Here is a 14856-nt window from a genome sequence, read left to right as displayed (position 1 = left end):
ATGTCCGATAACCAAATTGCTTTTGACACTTGCTGTCAATTTAGTAACTCCACTATTTAATGACTCCCTGTTGAATATGATTTGCTATAATTGCACCTTTCTGCATAAGTCATCATATAAGACTTCTTTTGATTTTTGTCACCATGGAAACAACCTTTTCCCAGTTATTATAACATTGATCCTCTGCATTTTTGTGCATGCAGATTTTTGGACAACCCTGAATTTATCATCTACTTTCTTTGGGGATTTCTGCAGTTGTACGCAGCGCCATATAGTGGCGCTGGTTGTACCCATTTTCTTTTTGAATGAGAAAGGCCTAATAGGCTTCATTTAAATTCAGCTCTAAATATGTTTTTACATCATTTCCTCTGTTTTAAGTTTTTCCCTTAATTTGGCAAGTGACTGCATTTCACAGTCACTGAGCCACAGCATCAGAAGCACAAACTTTTTCTATCCACATAAACAACAGTCATGTCATATCATTTTATTGTTATACTGTACAGTAAAACTTTAAATTTTCAAGTTTAAGTTGAAACATTACATTTACTGATTGAGGTGTTACATTAGTATCTGCATACTGCACCTGTAAACAGTTCACAAGTAGAAAAATACAAAACCAGACACCATTCATTAATGTGTGAGGGAGAAAGAACGACAACATGACACAGGACGAGTGAGAAACATAAAGCTATAATACCTTTTAGTGAAGAGAATTCAACAGAAGTTGATGCAACAAAGGCAAGAGTGAAATGACTTCAGGGAGCTGCTGCAGAGTTCTTGGAAAGGAGAGGAATTTTACAACAAAATACGAAGTTCGACATCTCGGCCCAGTGTTGTCACTGGTTTAAGAGCTACATTTGCATACATCAAGTGCATTATTCACAGTCCACAGGAGTAGAAGTCAGAAAGGGCAGCACATGCACATCCTGACATCATTCATAGTGGAGAAGAATAAAGTCCATTACAGGCTCCTGAATGCCGTTGTGGAATTTCAGATTAAGGCATGCGTTCATAATAATGTCGAGACCAGAGTATGGTAGTTTGAGTTTATGTCAACAGTAAAAGCAGTTTTTCTGATTAAACATGGAAACGTGATTGAGAGTCAGAAGTCAAAACCAGAACGTTTTTTGTTTTTTTTAATTCACAGAATGAATTGTGGTAAAATAGGACCAACATGTCAGTCGTAATACAAACATCAAATACAGCAGTTGTGCTCAGGATTTCCAGTGGCATTAGTTCCCCATAGAACAGTGATAATGGGTTTGAGCTGCTGCTTTCACAACACATGCAGCAGAACTGGGTGATGCGGTTCAAATAATTTAATATAAACAAAGATATTTTCACCAGATGACAAATGCCTGAAAAAATAGGTACAAAATGTCAAACTCATTTTTAAAGCCATAAACTTAAAAAAAGTTTTAGAAATCTCATGATACAAACTCTTCTTTTGCATATAAACAAAAACTTCAATGATTCATTTTGTGAGTTCTATAACTTAAGGATGATAAAATGAATGTGGGAATAATGTAACATCTGATCAAAATATAATCAGCATGCACCCGTAAAAAGGCAAAAAAAAATGTCACAAAGCTCATTTATGAGATATGCTGATTAAAAAAAATAAACAAAATAAACAAACAATGGAATTTCAGTAAAAATAGAACTCAGGGAACGTTTTGTACGAATTAGCTCTTTTTTATACACACGCACGCACGCACACACACACGTAAGGTACAATACACATGCACAAAGAAACCCATGCACTCAAATGGTTAAAAGTGCTGTGTTGTGCAAATGTATGTCTATCATCTACACTGACTTAAATGTCAGAGGATTCTCGTCTCACTAATGTTACACTCAAAGAAAGTTAAGGCAACAAACAGGAGAAAAACAATCTCATTCAGACTGAGACCAAAAACACTCAGATCTCAATTTGTTGGTTTTGAGAAAATACAATGTATGAACATACAGCAGACCTCAGTCTGTGCATCTCAGAAGCACAGACTAAAGTGAAGTATTTTAGTGAGCTCCAGCTTCAGACAAGCAGAGACCTGTACCAGCAATGACCACAAGAGGGCAGAGTAAGACAGCTTCAGTGCTGCAGTCCTCATCGGCAGCTGCAGGATAATGAGCCTCATCTGCAGACACTCTGTCCTCTGAATACCAAACGAATGTCAAAGCAAAATCCTCTCAGCTGTATGAGCCGTCAACAGGAGGGGGTGCAGAGATATGTAACTTATCTAATTAGTTTTAATGTTCTCAACATTGACAGCATGTTTTTTTAAAAATGAAAGTGAGCTGATGAAAGGGTTTTAAAAGCTAGTCGCATTGAACAGCTGAGGGGTGTTGCTCTGAAATGACGCCCCTGTGTGTAGGACCCTTACACATTCTGACTGGGTTATTTGTGATCAAATTAAAAGACACGAGCAGGAATGCATGCAACTACAGCATATGAAGATCATTTTCATTGTCACAGTTTCTTAAAAATAATGCATCGGTGAGACATTTTAAATTATTCTTAAAATATACATATTTGAGGACAAGTCATGATTTACTTAACTTCCTATTCCTTTAAACTTGTGAAATTTGCTCATTCTAAACTTTATGATTTAAAGACTTGTCTGTTTAATTATGCTGACTTTGAAACTTTTTTGAAAAGTGATTAAAACATGTCTAAAGGTCATAATAATAAGTTTAATATACTACAGAGAAATCCTACACACAGGAGGGTTAACTCGCTTTACAGACAAATCACAGCTTCAGCCCGTCTCCTTAAAATATCCAGCATGATGACAGCTCTGTCCTACTGATGGAGAGGACAACTTGAGACATGAGCAGACAGATGTGGACACAATAACAAGCGCACAGTCGGACTGCAAAGAAAAAAGGCTGAATGTCTGATCTCCTTAAGCAGGAGCCTTCAGGAGGCCAGCATATTTTTTAAAGGCATCCCGGATGCAAAAAGTCACTAAAAAAAGGGAACAAAGGTGAACAGATTTAAACTTGCCCCATGAAAGAAAGCACCCCACTCACTTAAAGTTCTAAATGCTCTATGATGATCCAACACACATCCTTTAGGCACAGTGATGTTCGGCCTCTCTGACACAGTGTTGGGACACGAGGTGAAACTTAAACATATACGGTACTCAATATAAGATAGGATCCCTTTTTCACTTATTAGAGGACAAAGGAGCAGTCTCTGGGTCCTGAGGTGGAGTTACGCTCCATCCTCCTTAACCCAGCGCGTCTCCATCCTGATTCGTTGAGAGGCCAGTTCAGGCAGGTGTGGGTGGGGTGTGGCCATGGTGCTTCTTCACCTGATTCTTTTTTACTGTCTACTGTTGAAAGAAGAGTTGGCGCTACTGCAGCTTTCTTCATAAGATGGTGGGGGCTCTGTAACACACAAAGACAAAGAATAAAGTTAAAAAGTCAGCTGTCGCCTTTTTTTCTCACCAGTAAATAATTCATAGTTATAGTTTTGATAAAGCAGAAGTGAAGGTCTTTTTCACAACAAAAATCTCATGGTCAAATGTCATTTTAAGAAAACAAGTGTTCTCATAAAAACAAGTACGATGGCTCTCAGTAAAACATTGGTGTGCAGTACTGATCCGTAGAGCCTGAAAACAGAGCAGCTCTCCCTCACAGTTAGTTAAATCCCCATGGTTACAGTACAGCACCATGTCAGATACAGTAAAAGGAAAAGCATTTCCATCACATGGGCACATCCGTCACTTATTTTATTTTCAAATGTAAAAGCTGTAAATAACCGTCATTGCTAACCATGATTTGTTTGCATGTAATATTCCTTACCGTAACACAAAGTACAGAATAACTCTGCAATTTCAGCTTGCCTTCCTCTAACAAGACTTCAGACAAAAACAAAGGTTGTGCACTCTTAAACAGTGACCTCAAGGTAACACTATGTTTCCTGCAGTAAACACTTTGCTTTCTTTTATTTACATGCTTTATCCTCTCAAAGACCACCATTAGAAAGATGCATTTTTGATTTTTTGGGGATTTGCAGGTACTTCATCTGGTCATCTGCAACAGAGATATAACTTTTATTCCAAAAGCACTGGTGTGCTATTATTTTATTATGTAACTGGAGGTGGTTGTGATTGTAAGATTACTTCCAGCTATAAGGGAATCCTAAACTTACGATGTATTTAATTCAACATTTCAACAAACCAGTATCTGGTGCTACCCTGAATATGTCGATGCATGTGTTTAAAACTAACCGTGAGGATAGTCCCAGCTGCTGTACTCTGGAGGGAGGATGAGAGAACACGAAGTGGGGACAGGAGTCACGTCTCCCTCAGTGAAGAAAGGTATGGTGGCCCCAGTGGACACACAGAACAAGGGGGCGGAGGTGTCAGGTCGCCTGTGGCTTGGAGGAAGGGCTGCTCCAGGCGCGTGGCTGAAGGCGCTGGGGGACATGGTGACCGGCTGTCCTGAGGGGTCCTGCTGAGAGTGACTCTTCGTGGGAATCTCCTCGCTGGCCACGCCCCCTGCACACAGCCCCTCCTCCGGGTCCTCTTCTGCGGGTGGGGCGCTGGGTGTCACCCCTGCCGTTATGGGTGCAACAGTCTCCCTGCGGTGGTCTGGTATGGAAGGGATGGGTCTTGATGGAGACAAGTTCACAGCAATGTTCCCGATGTAGATGGGAAGAGTGACGACTGCGTCTGGAGATTTTAGTGACACCTGGAACACAAACAGTGCAGTGATGGAAGAGGGCAGATGAACTGGTTTAGATAAAAACTGATTTGACCCGACCTGAAGAGCTTCTGAGCTTCTTTTATAAGCACCATGAGCAGAAAAGTGGAAAAAAATTAGGATAAATATTCAAGATACTTTTTTAAAAATGGAGATGTTAGAGCACATAAAGGTTTTAAGAACGATGCAGAGTTGTCTAAACACTGAAGCTTCATTGTCCACAATATGGTAGCCCACCAGCTTATCGAATCTAGGGAGAAGGGGGCAGGGGGAGACAGCTCTCCAGTGTTTTGAATTTGGACTGCATTACCAATTTAAACGCTGCATGTCACAGTTAAATATTAATCCTTTAAATCAGTGGTGTCCAAACTTTTTTTCTTGCGGGCCAAAATTGTCGCGTTAGAATCGCACACGGGCCACAGGTTTTTTGTTTTTTTTTCTTAAATATTGGAAGGAACTTTTTGTATTTTGACCTCTTCAAAAAATAATGTAAATACACAATAACTAATTGCAGTGGGAAACTGTTGCGTTAATTTTTTTTGGAAAGAATAGTCAGGCTTTTATAGGTCTCCCTCGCTAACCTGAAAAAGAAAAAAAGAACGAAATATGCCATCTGATGAGGCCTCGGGCCAAAATCTTCTAATTCTTCGAACGAAGTCAAGGGCCACAAACAATCCACTCAAGGGCCACAAATGGCCCCTGGGCCGCACTTTGGACACCCCTGCTTTAAATAATGCACAAAGTAGGCGGGGCATGAGCAGAGACGAAACAAAAACAGAGTTGAAACAGTGAACAGACAGAACTGCAGAAACTAAGGTGATAAATATGTCTCAGAAATGTTCCTGTATTTAAATACCAAATAGAACACTCACTCACCTGAATGAAATAGTCGATATCTATGAGGCTGCAGCCGGCCAGCACTGACTGAGGAAGAGGAGGGACGATAATCTGCTCCCTCCACTCTGCATGTTTTCCTGCTTTCACTCCGGCCCCCTCCACCTCAGCGATGGTCCGCAGGTCAAACACAGGCCGCTTGTTCTTATAGGTCACTTTCTGTGTGAATATAAAGTTCGTAGTGACAACAACCACTTTGCCAACTTATTGATTGTTTAAAGATGAGTGTTTGAAATGGATCAAGAAAACCTCCATTTCAGTTATCTCGAGGTATAGGGAGATTTTACAGGAGCTACATTGGAGGGATTGTTATGTTTAAGGTCTTGGATTACAACGACTCTAAAACGTAAGTGCCCTGTAGAATAAAACAGAAGTTTTAGAGAGAGCTTTGCAAACTGACCCTGCTTATGAAAATGACATCTGGTGTAAGGCAAATATGATGACAACACATCTGTGGATAAAGAGGTGTAGTCAAGTGTTTAATCACTGTTATCTTGTTTTATTTAGGTTCTTTTTTCCTTTAGTATTACAAACCCCCAAATCCCAAAGAGACCTCCAGTAGATATAGACTAAGAGTCATGATTCAATTTATTACAGGATTAAAACATTTTGCGATATGCTGAGAATTGCAATACCATATATTGTGATTTAACTTTTTTAAACAACATATTTATGGAGCTATTATTTTTTGCAAAACTATTTGAAAATACACATACAGATCCCCAAATGTATATAAAGATCACAATGTGAATACACAATGTGAACTGTAAGTGTGTCAGTCCAATCGACATTCACTGAAAGTAAACATGTATGGGTGACTGAACAAGTGCAGTAATCTTTAACAATGCAACTTTTTCAAAGTGAATTGGGCAACCCCTTCAGCATTAATTAAAATTTTATTAAAAAGGCACATTTGCTATTGATATAATAAAAATATTAATACCTGTAAAAAAAAGATATAATATTGGCACTAAAAACATTGCGATACTATGATGCATTGACCCTCCCCTCCTCTTTTGCTTTGCTGTTGTCCAAACACACGTTTTCTTATCCTGTTTAATGGTTTACCTGTATGAGACTGGCCAGTACACATCCGGTATCCTTCCCAGACTTGTTGTGGATCTCAGTGGCTAACTTGATGACCTGTCCGGGGATGTAACCCTTGAGGTCGCTGTGAGCTTTCAACATCAGCGTCCCCGTCTTCACCAGAAGGTAGCTGAACTTCTTAGTGGTCACAGCGTAACTCAAATGCTGCAGAGACAGAGTGTGTTGGTGCATCATTAGCTGAGGGTTAGGGTAGGGTAACCCACGTTTACACAGAAAAAAACACTGACCTCAATGTCAGGAACCTCATTGAGGTTGAGCAGATTGAGTAGGTAGAAGGGCCTCTGGGCTTTGTAGTCCTTAGAGAATCGAGGCGTGTCAATGGCGGCCCTCACACGGTAAACAATCTTACCAAAGGGGCCTTCAAAGGAAGTCGGGGCGGCGACTGCAGGGAAGGAAGGACAGAGACAGGGAGACAAAACAGACATGTCTCTGATACTGAAGATAGTCACTGACATTCAGAGTAAATGAATGAACTTCTGACAGCCATGAACTTAAATGTTTGATCAAAAGGTAAAAAGTGTACATGAAGCCTAATAACCCATATTAATAAATAAACTTTTATTTAAGCAACCAACATAGATTCACATTGTTACACGTGTGTGCATATTTGTATTCCTTCACCAGTAGCTCAGTCAACTGACAATTAGACATTGACAATGATGTGTCAGTTATGCAAAGCTAATAAAGCTAAATAAAAAGGCTGAAATTAAATGTGATCTGACATTACTTTCAGAAAGGACGACGATTAAGGAGCCATACACACGGATTCCTGCACTTCTCATCCTGAACTGAAGGACACTGATTATTTTTGTGACCAAAGGAAAGGGCAGAGAAGACAAGGAAACAGGCAGATAAAAGGGCTGTAGGGGAGGAAATTTAAGCAGAGCGAGATAAAAATAACTATTTGGGGAGGAAGCAGCCAGATGGACAGAAGGAGAGAGAGAGACGTTCAAAGCCAGAAAAGAGGGAAAGATTGACTAAAAGCACAACAGTGCAAACATGGTGCAGCCCTAACAGGAAGTAAGACAAAGTGATTCATGTGAAGTCAAAATAAATGAAGAGCCCTCTTTTTTTCTAATGTGTCCCCTTTTCTCCTGATCTTGACTCAGACGTCAGCAAGGCGTGCTGCTGCAACAGGACGGGTCTGCTGCTGCTGTCAATATGAATTAACCACAAGAGGTGGCAGCTGGTTGTTTGGTTGCAGACAGCTTTGTAGCAAAAAAAAATAAAACAAAACAACAAGCTGCAGATAGACTAAAACAGCAAGCTGACCTACACTGGACATCAGACTGAGCTGAAAATGGCTGCCCAGGATTCTGTTGTCTCCCTTGTTCTTTGAAGCTTAGATCTAAGATGCTAAGATCTTTTTTGACCATTATTATATCATTGACATTTGCATCTAGAATCATAGTAAGTACTCTTTTGATACATTTATTTTACAATCATGCAGTAAAGTTCATCTAAATAAATCTGCTGATTCACAGATATTTCTTTCCTCTGATGACACCTAAAGGTTAAGACGAGCAGTTTGCCTAAACCTGCTTTTTTTTAAGTGGCCAGCAGGGGGGGGCTCTGCTGGGTGAAAAAAGAAGAACAGTTACTATTAATGTATGCAATCACCATCTGTCCTCATCTGACAGATGAGATATGTCTCTGGGAAAGGATGCTAATTTTTCAATAATTGCGCTGAAGTTTTAAAGGTCTTAAGCTTTTCTGAAATATGAACATCAGGAAGTCTTTCAAAATGTAAAAACACAAGCTTTGATAAGTCTGTAATGAAGATGTGCAGAAAACGACTTTCAAAATGTGTGTTTTCTGAGTCGAGGTTGGATCTGTCAATCTGATGCATTTCACGTACAGTCAGGGACTCTAAATGCTGATTGGCTTTCATGACACGGCATCAAGCAGATTTGTTGCTGAAGTCTAAGTTGATTTATATTTTGACTGTCAGCTGCACTTTAATGCAGATCTGTTAATAGAGATTAATAATTCATTTTCAGATTACTACCACTGGGAGCTGATGTGTTGTGAGAGTGGATAACGATCTGCCAGCTTTTGAGTTTCCATAACAACTGTTTGTTTTTTTCCTGCATACTCCAAAGCCTACTGATAAGTGATTGTTCATTGACTTGTAGAATGTACTTCAAACCCCCAGATACAGAATCCAGATCTTTATTTGTAATCTATAAATAGAGATTCTTCTTTTTTGGTTCCCCATTTAATTAAATAGGACGTTAAAGCAGGATTTGCTTCAGGGTATTACTGTGACTGACAAGTGACACTGCAATATATCCATCCACTTCTTCAAACCCAGACAGAAGAGGGAGACAACATTTGATCTGCCAGTCACTGAACTAAATGGGTTGTGAGGGGAAACTTGTTTAAAGGTAACACATGGTGTGATTTCTGTCTTGTTAGCTGAAGCATCAGATATTTCACACATAACTTGTCTCACAGTATTCTCCCTGATCCGAGCAAAGCAGCCAGTAACACCCCCCCCCCCCCCCACCCACCCACCCACCCCAAGTCCCAAACCCCAGTCCCAGCTCAGCACTGATGTTTTGAAATGTATCACGGTTGACAGGCTCGTTTCAGAAAATCAGCAGAGAGCTAGACAACTTATTCATTTATTTATATTTGTTTATCTTTCTTATACATTGATAACCATCTGCTCACTGCTTGTTCAGTTTTATTCTGTTTGTATTTATGAAACACTGATGCAGGTGCTTGTGAACTACAGCATTCTCGTTAGTGAAGTGCTCAATGAATGCATCACATCGTTATCATCTGTGTTCTCGATGCTTCCTGGACTAATATCTCGTGTCTCTTTGGAATGAGGCCACACACCATGTCATGCAACCCTAGTTTTCCCCTTCAAGTGTCCCTGTGCTTCATCTCAGCCTACTCCTTCCTCTTCTCTCTGTATTGCTTTGTTCCCTCAGTGGAAAATGATCGGGCCACAACAACAGCTGATGACTCAAATCCTAAATGAGCTCTGCTTGTACAGAGGAAAGATTTTAGTATTTCCCTTTGGAACTCATTAACACAAAAACAATGATATTACCCAAGACTCTGTGTCGGATCACAAGCAGCATCAGCAGGATGACCCACAGTGCTATCAATCCTAAATCCTCCCCCTTCCCTTGTCAAACTTCTTTATTCTGCCAATACAGTCAAGGTTATATTAACTTATTCTACAATGTTAGATAGAAATGTTCTCTGCCATCATGGAAAATAAAACCTTATAACTGAAAACAAGCTAACATTACACAGCTGCTCAACTACCTGCTAATTTGTTTAGCTTTTTCCACTTGATGCACTTTCGATTCCTTTAGACAATTATATCCTCTCAGTTACTTTTAAAGTAAGCTACAGCTAATGCAGCCACATTAAAGTGCTACAGGCCAAAAGAAATCCATGAAGTTGAATCGACACTTCTCAGAAACACCTGTGAGAGTAAACACTCGTCGTAGAACGAACTCTCCAGTATTTCTGGTTTATCTAAATGATTCAGTTCTGATCACATTTCTTGCAGATTCCACATGATAGGAGGCGAGTTTTGCCTTTGGGGCTCTGTTTATTTCCTGTTAATTAACGAGTGAGGTGGATATTTGGAGTTTAATCTGAAGTTTACAAAGATTCAGTACAATTGCAGGATTCTCTAATTCAGTTTTTAGGGATGCACTGATGCATCTGCTGAATGTTGGTATCTGCCTTCATCTGCCCGATCAGCTGATTCAGAGATGGAGGTTGTTTTTTTTTAAAGCAGATCCCCTTCTGGCCGAGCTGTGATTTGTTATCACGGTCAGATGTGAAAGAAAATGTTGGCACTTTTGGAGTCTTACAGCGTCTCTGGGAAAGGTCAGTGTCAAGAAGACATACGAGCAACAATTTCAATACATCATCATGCAGTTAGTTCATTTGTATCAGCCCTGTTTTCACCAATCACTGCCTCTCTGGTATTTTTCATTACATTTTTATCAAATAGCAAATAATCAGGATTCTTTATCACTGATGTTTGTTTTTGTTTTGAAGCGGACATTCAAAACTTGATGTGCCATAAAATCCTTTATTACAAACTGATTTAGCTCAATCAACCAAAAGACTTCAAACGCTGCTGCAAATGATTTTAAAGAGCATTTCAGCCTATTTGCTTCACCAGCAGGGGGCAGTAGGAGTCATAAGATCCTACATTGAGCTCCTTATCGCTACATGATAGTTAACATGCCCTGTGCTGATGCTCTGCATTCTGAGGGTCTGATGGGAGGGGAGGGCGAAGCATGGGGGCATGAAGACCAATTAAACAGTGACTGCACAACCGGAGAGGGAACTAAAAATAACCCCACACCCCCTCCTGCGCTCCAGCCCACGCCTCACAGAGGGGAAGATGCCAGACAGACGCTGCACTGTGTGCTCACAGGTCCTCGTATGTTCAGCTCATCATCGTGATATTTCAGTCCTCAAAAAAAAAATCCACTTAGGAAGTGTAATTATGACTGATTATCACATTGGGGCATGTTCCTCACAAATCTTTCAAACATTAACAATGCAATGAGCTTTCACACCACTGTCATATTAGATCTGCATTGTGTGGAAGACAAAGCGCTTTGGGCTGAACACTTTGGAAGTACACACACTAGGAAAAGTTCCATGTTATCAGAGGTTATCAAACCTGCATGCTCTGATAAAAGAGACCCATTAGGAAACTATTACAGGAACTGAGGGTGTGGCCCCTGACGTGGAGGGATAAGGGTGGAAGGCATGTAATGATTAATCCCACACTCACCTGGAATGAGAAACTGGAAAGGGAAACTGTGTTCGCCTGCCGTCAGAGATCCTGTAAACCAAGAACACTTATCAGTAACACATCAGACCAAGAGGATTCAAAGTACATTTAAAAGGTGCCCAAATAACAAAACTTCTCAGGGTTTGTGTTATGGTTTTTATTCAGACTTCACAAGTTAAAGTCAGATTTCCAGGTGAAGCCCGAAGGGGGGGTCACCTACTTTCCCAGTGGGATGGAGTTTCTGAGACAAACAGACTCTGCTGTTGACAGACGGCTAAGCTGAGAAGTCTTTTGAAGGGAACTGAAACCAAAGAACCCGCGTCAGAAAGAAGAACAAACTGATTGTGTAGCTGGCAAAGTTTCACAGGAAAGTTAATCAATGACTTACAAGCCCATTGAGGTCAGCAGCGATCGACCCAAGACTAAGTGCATTCCTGTTCCCTGTTACACCTATGGCTCAGCGTCCCTGCATAAAAACTTCTCTAACACATGAATGGATAAGTCTGTCATTTATATTCGAGATTTTTCTCCTTCTTTCGTCTCATAACTAGTAACACTGACTTTCCCATTGTGTGATTTCAGTTTCTGTAAACTTTACTTTAAAAAAGGGATCATTAACTCTTAAAACACCTGTTTATTTTAGCTTTGAGTTTGAACAGCTCAACCAGGTGGAAACAGTGAATCTTTCAGCGACTGTTAGAGCTGTAATATAAAGCTCATTAAGTGATTTACAGGGTATTTACAGAATGTCTTTTTACTGAGTTTGTGATAATGATGGGATGCGTCTCAGGGCAGCCGCTTGTTTCACTGATGTGTCTTTAATCGTTATTGTACAACAATGAAGCTCTGTAGCTCAGGGGAAATATCAGGCTCTAGACACACAATCCTGTCTACCCTCTGTCTGTGGCATGACAATCTTTAGATGGTGGTCAGAGATACATGATCCACATGACAAAAGCAGCTGGGCACTTTGAATAAGGGGATTTTGTTCTGGAACATTTTAAGCTGTCGAATGATAGTGTATACATTTGGGAAGCTAGAGAGTATCTACAACGGGAATCTCAGTGTTAAGGATTCTTTTGGATTGGTTGACTTGAGAAGAAGAGTTAAAGCCGTCAAGATGAAACGCACCTTCAGCAGTAACATCAGAACGTGCGAACAATGTGACACACTTCAAGAAACTGTACAGAAGGAACCCGCTCTACTGACTGAGCTCAACCCCACTATACAATACTTAGTAGGATCCATTGTGGGACTGGATTTTTTAAAATCTGATTGAGGAGAAAAAGAAGGTAAAAAAAAAGGATAAATAAAAGACAATATATTTATAGACATCAGGATGGAGTTCAACCGAGCTGCACTGCAAAGGAGGAAACCTCCTGAAGAGCGGCAATAACTGTGAGCAGTCACACAGATGTTATCAGTCATCACAGAGCAAACGAAAGCAGACCTCTCAGTGTTTTCACAAACATCAGTGGCATCCTGAAGACTTAACAGGAAGTGCTCTGAAGCATGGAGAGGTGTTTTTGAGCAAAATATAAACTTGGTTTGGGTTGTTATTTGAGATTTAGCAAGAACGTTATGAAAGCCCTTATACGTCACGTGTTCACATGTTGTGCGGTGAATAGACTGTATTGTCTGTAAAGTTCAGATACATGACACAGTACTCCACCAAGATGTTTCATTTTACTGTTTTCCTTTCAGGTTTGCCAGAAAAATGACCTCTAACAGGCAGGTCAGTCAACCTCACAGAGTTCTCAAACATCTTCAAACCAATCTAATCCAGAACGCCTGAGATCACTTCTCTGTTCATATTTACTATGACGTGCGCTGCTGCCCTATTGGACAGGTCAGGTCACCCTTGTGAAAGAGATCTTCATCTTGAATGGTTTAATTACCTGCTCAAATAAAAATAAATAAAAAACACCTTTAATCTGCCCGGTTAGTAATTCCCTGGAGAGCTGACAGCCCATTAGATTCTTCATGACAGCGACATTTTTTTTCCGTTGGTCTCAGTTTCCTGAGGAAGTGCTCAGACCGTGTGTGTGTGTGTGTGTGTGTGTGTGTGTGTGTGTGTGTGTGTGTGTGTGTGTGTGTGTGTGTGTGTGTGTGTGTGTGTGTGTGTGTGTGTGTGTGTGCGCATTTGCTTTATGTTAACTGCGAGAGGAAGCAGTCACGCTCTTAAACACATCTGTGCAGGTATTCAGGCAGTTCATAAACAGACAGTTATCTTCAGCACAAATGAAAAACACTTTTGAAATCATAACAAAAGAAAGAGGAGTGTTTTAGATAACATAGAGCCAGCTGTGAGAGACTCCTGATCCTAGCTTTGAGCTAATGTAAGATATCTCAGCTATGATTAAGACACTCCATCATACAGTGCTAATGACTGAAGGAAACACTAAGTTACAGCAGGAGAACAAGCTACGCTAAGCTTTAAACAAAAAACCTAACTGGCCATTCTTTTTAATATGAGAAAATACACCTAATTAAAAACATAAAAAAAACACTAGCACAGATGTTTATGGCCAAAAAAGATGAATTGGAATTACTATATTGAACATCAGCCTTTCAATATGGTGCGTGATTAGGACACAATGACTACGTTTACATGTAACCATATTCCTGTATTAAATCGGAATAATGACAATATTCTGATTGTATAGGAGTCATATCAACACATTATTCCAATTGTCATAACCCGATTAAACTGATTTCCGATGATTAAAAACCCAAATAAGACCTCTGGAGTGTGGCTGTATCACCGTGTTAGTCAGAATATGCTCCTGAATATTCTACTTTTTTTTACGCCTCTAGGTGACATTTTGTCATGACGCTGCTAATACTACTATGCTACTACGCTGATTAACATGGACATATATTATGGAAATATTCAAGCAGCTCACGCTCTGCAGAGCATGTAAACACCTTTTTTAGAAGATTGCCTTAACCAGAATATGGACCTTCATGGGAAGGTATGGTATGCAAGTAAACAGTCAGTGACACTTTAGTCACACGGTGAATAATATCGGGGTCCCTACCTAACAGGGCTGAGAAGAGCTGGAGGGATTCTGTACTTTTCTTGTTTCATTATGGTGAGAAGCAGAAGAAGAATTGTGACATGTAATATGGGATAAGGATTGTATCATTTAAAGACTGTCTACAAACAAGAGTTGAGATTAGAGAATGTAGTCTGAATCATTTTTCCACATGTAGCAAGAAGTCTGAGACAAGTCTGAGACAAAAACACAAAAAGAAATGCAGTTTGAAAGCTCAGCAGTAAATATAACCTCTTCTTGGCAGTGTCCATGTTGTTGCCACAGAACAGCTTTCAGCTCATAAACACACCAAAGTCA

At 40.1% G+C, this 14856-nt stretch overlaps 1 protein-coding gene across 1 annotated transcript in view; it reads right to left on the bottom strand.

Annotated features, from left to right (window-relative positions):
- Nucleotides 1–470: 470 nt before the first annotated feature.
- The window catches only part of arrdc1b (arrestin domain containing 1b), a 35550-nt gene continuing 21164 nt past the window's right edge, over nucleotides 471–14856 (bottom strand). The window contains exons 3-8 of the mRNA XM_079365197.1: nucleotides 11501–11551; nucleotides 6942–7096; nucleotides 6676–6858; nucleotides 5590–5766; nucleotides 4239–4701; nucleotides 471–3393 (exon numbers count right to left, since the gene is read on the bottom strand). Of these exons, the coding sequence (XP_079221323.1) occupies nucleotides 3329–3393; nucleotides 4239–4701; nucleotides 5590–5766; nucleotides 6676–6858; nucleotides 6942–7096; nucleotides 11501–11551 (1094 nt within the window). The 3' untranslated portion in view covers nucleotides 471–3328. The remainder of the gene's footprint in view (nucleotides 3394–4238; nucleotides 4702–5589; nucleotides 5767–6675; nucleotides 6859–6941; nucleotides 7097–11500; nucleotides 11552–14856) is intronic.

Source organism: Symphodus melops (assembly GCF_947650265.1).
Source record: "Symphodus melops genome assembly, chromosome: 16".
Lineage (NCBI taxonomy): Eukaryota > Metazoa > Chordata > Actinopteri > Labriformes > Labridae > Symphodus > Symphodus melops.
The sequence above is the reverse complement of the archived record's forward strand: the minus strand, read 5'-3'. Positions and strand labels throughout refer to the sequence as shown.